This window comes from Perkinsus marinus, assembly GCF_000006405.1.
Source record: "Perkinsus marinus ATCC 50983 genomic scaffold scf_1104296929802, whole genome shotgun sequence".
NCBI lineage: Eukaryota > Perkinsozoa > Perkinsida > Perkinsidae > Perkinsus > Perkinsus marinus.
Genome location: NW_003216356.1, coordinates 1 through 1,091, shown reverse-complemented (window position 1 = coordinate 1,091; position 1,091 = coordinate 1). Strand labels below are relative to the sequence as shown.

At 49.3% G+C, this 1,091-nt stretch overlaps 1 protein-coding gene across 1 annotated transcript; it reads left to right on the top strand.

Annotated features, from left to right (window-relative positions):
- Positions 1 to 106: 106 nt before the first annotated feature.
- On the top strand, positions 107 to 658 carry Pmar_PMAR014208 (hypothetical protein; the record flags this gene model as incomplete). The annotated part of the gene is made up of 1 exon (XM_002787242.1): positions 107 to 658. A coding segment is annotated over one exon (552 nt), but the record flags the coding sequence as incomplete, so codon positions are not given.
- Between the last annotated feature and the right edge of the window lie 433 nt (positions 659 to 1,091).

Genomic DNA, 1,091 nt, shown 5'->3' with positions numbered 1-1,091 from the left:
CAGTGGATTCTCAATGTTCTTGGCTTGCGGTATTTGGGATATCACAGCCGAAGTCTTTGGAGCTCAGCATTCCGTTGGTCTACTCGTATCGGCATTCGTAGCGTCTATGAGTGACTGCCTTTCTAATTTAGTATTCTGGCCCTACGCCGGGTCCTTCAGTTCCCACCCAGGTTACGTTGCTGCCCTCGCCACTGGTGAGAGCCTCTCCAGTGCTGCTAGTGCTGCTGTTGTCGCCATACAGAGCGCCTGTGGCTTTGGTCCAACCGTGTATTTCGCCATTATTGGTAGTATTGTTATGTGCTGTATCGCCTCCTTCTTCCTCCTCCATTTCGGCTACAGTGGCAAGGCCTTGCACGATTTCGTTCGTGAGGGTCCGACTTCTGATAGCCCTACAGCCTCAGTAGCATCCCATAAGGAGCACGGCCTATTCTCACGAAAGAGCAAGCGGTTCCTCGCATCCTACATCCTCATCGCGTGGCTCTCCTTCGTTCAGAATGCTTTGACTCCCACGTTTCTCCCCTTTGCTGGTAGGGCCTACCCTGCTGGTTATCGCCTGGCTCAAAACGTCCTCTTCGCGTTCGCCCCTGTAGCCTCTATGGGAGCTGCTTGGCTCCTAGGTGCGCATTATCGTAAGAATTGCCTCGTTACAAGTGCTGAAGTAGGAGCAGTATTAATGTGGAATATAGAAGTGTAGGGTCTGGTTCAAGGTTGGAATATATGTCTGTTTTCTTCAACTGAGCGTCGGAGTTTCCTCACTAATTAAAGGATTTTATATACGAACTAGGGTAGAAATATATGGAAACCAAGCGGAATTTCCCAAAATTTCCTCAGAATTTTCGTATCGTCACCACATATGGGGTTGACCATGTGCATATTTTCCTCACACACTGAGGACCCCATTGATGATGTTGTTTACCAATATGGTAGTGCAGTAATGGTAGGTTCATAACCCTATACTTATCCTACGCTCCTCCAGAGGATCTGCCTCTAGCTGGGAAGTCTTCTGGTACGGCATTTTTCACCGTCATCACTGTTCTCGGTGGAGGCACCATTGCCTTCACAAAAGCCGCCATAATGCTCCGCCTCAAGCC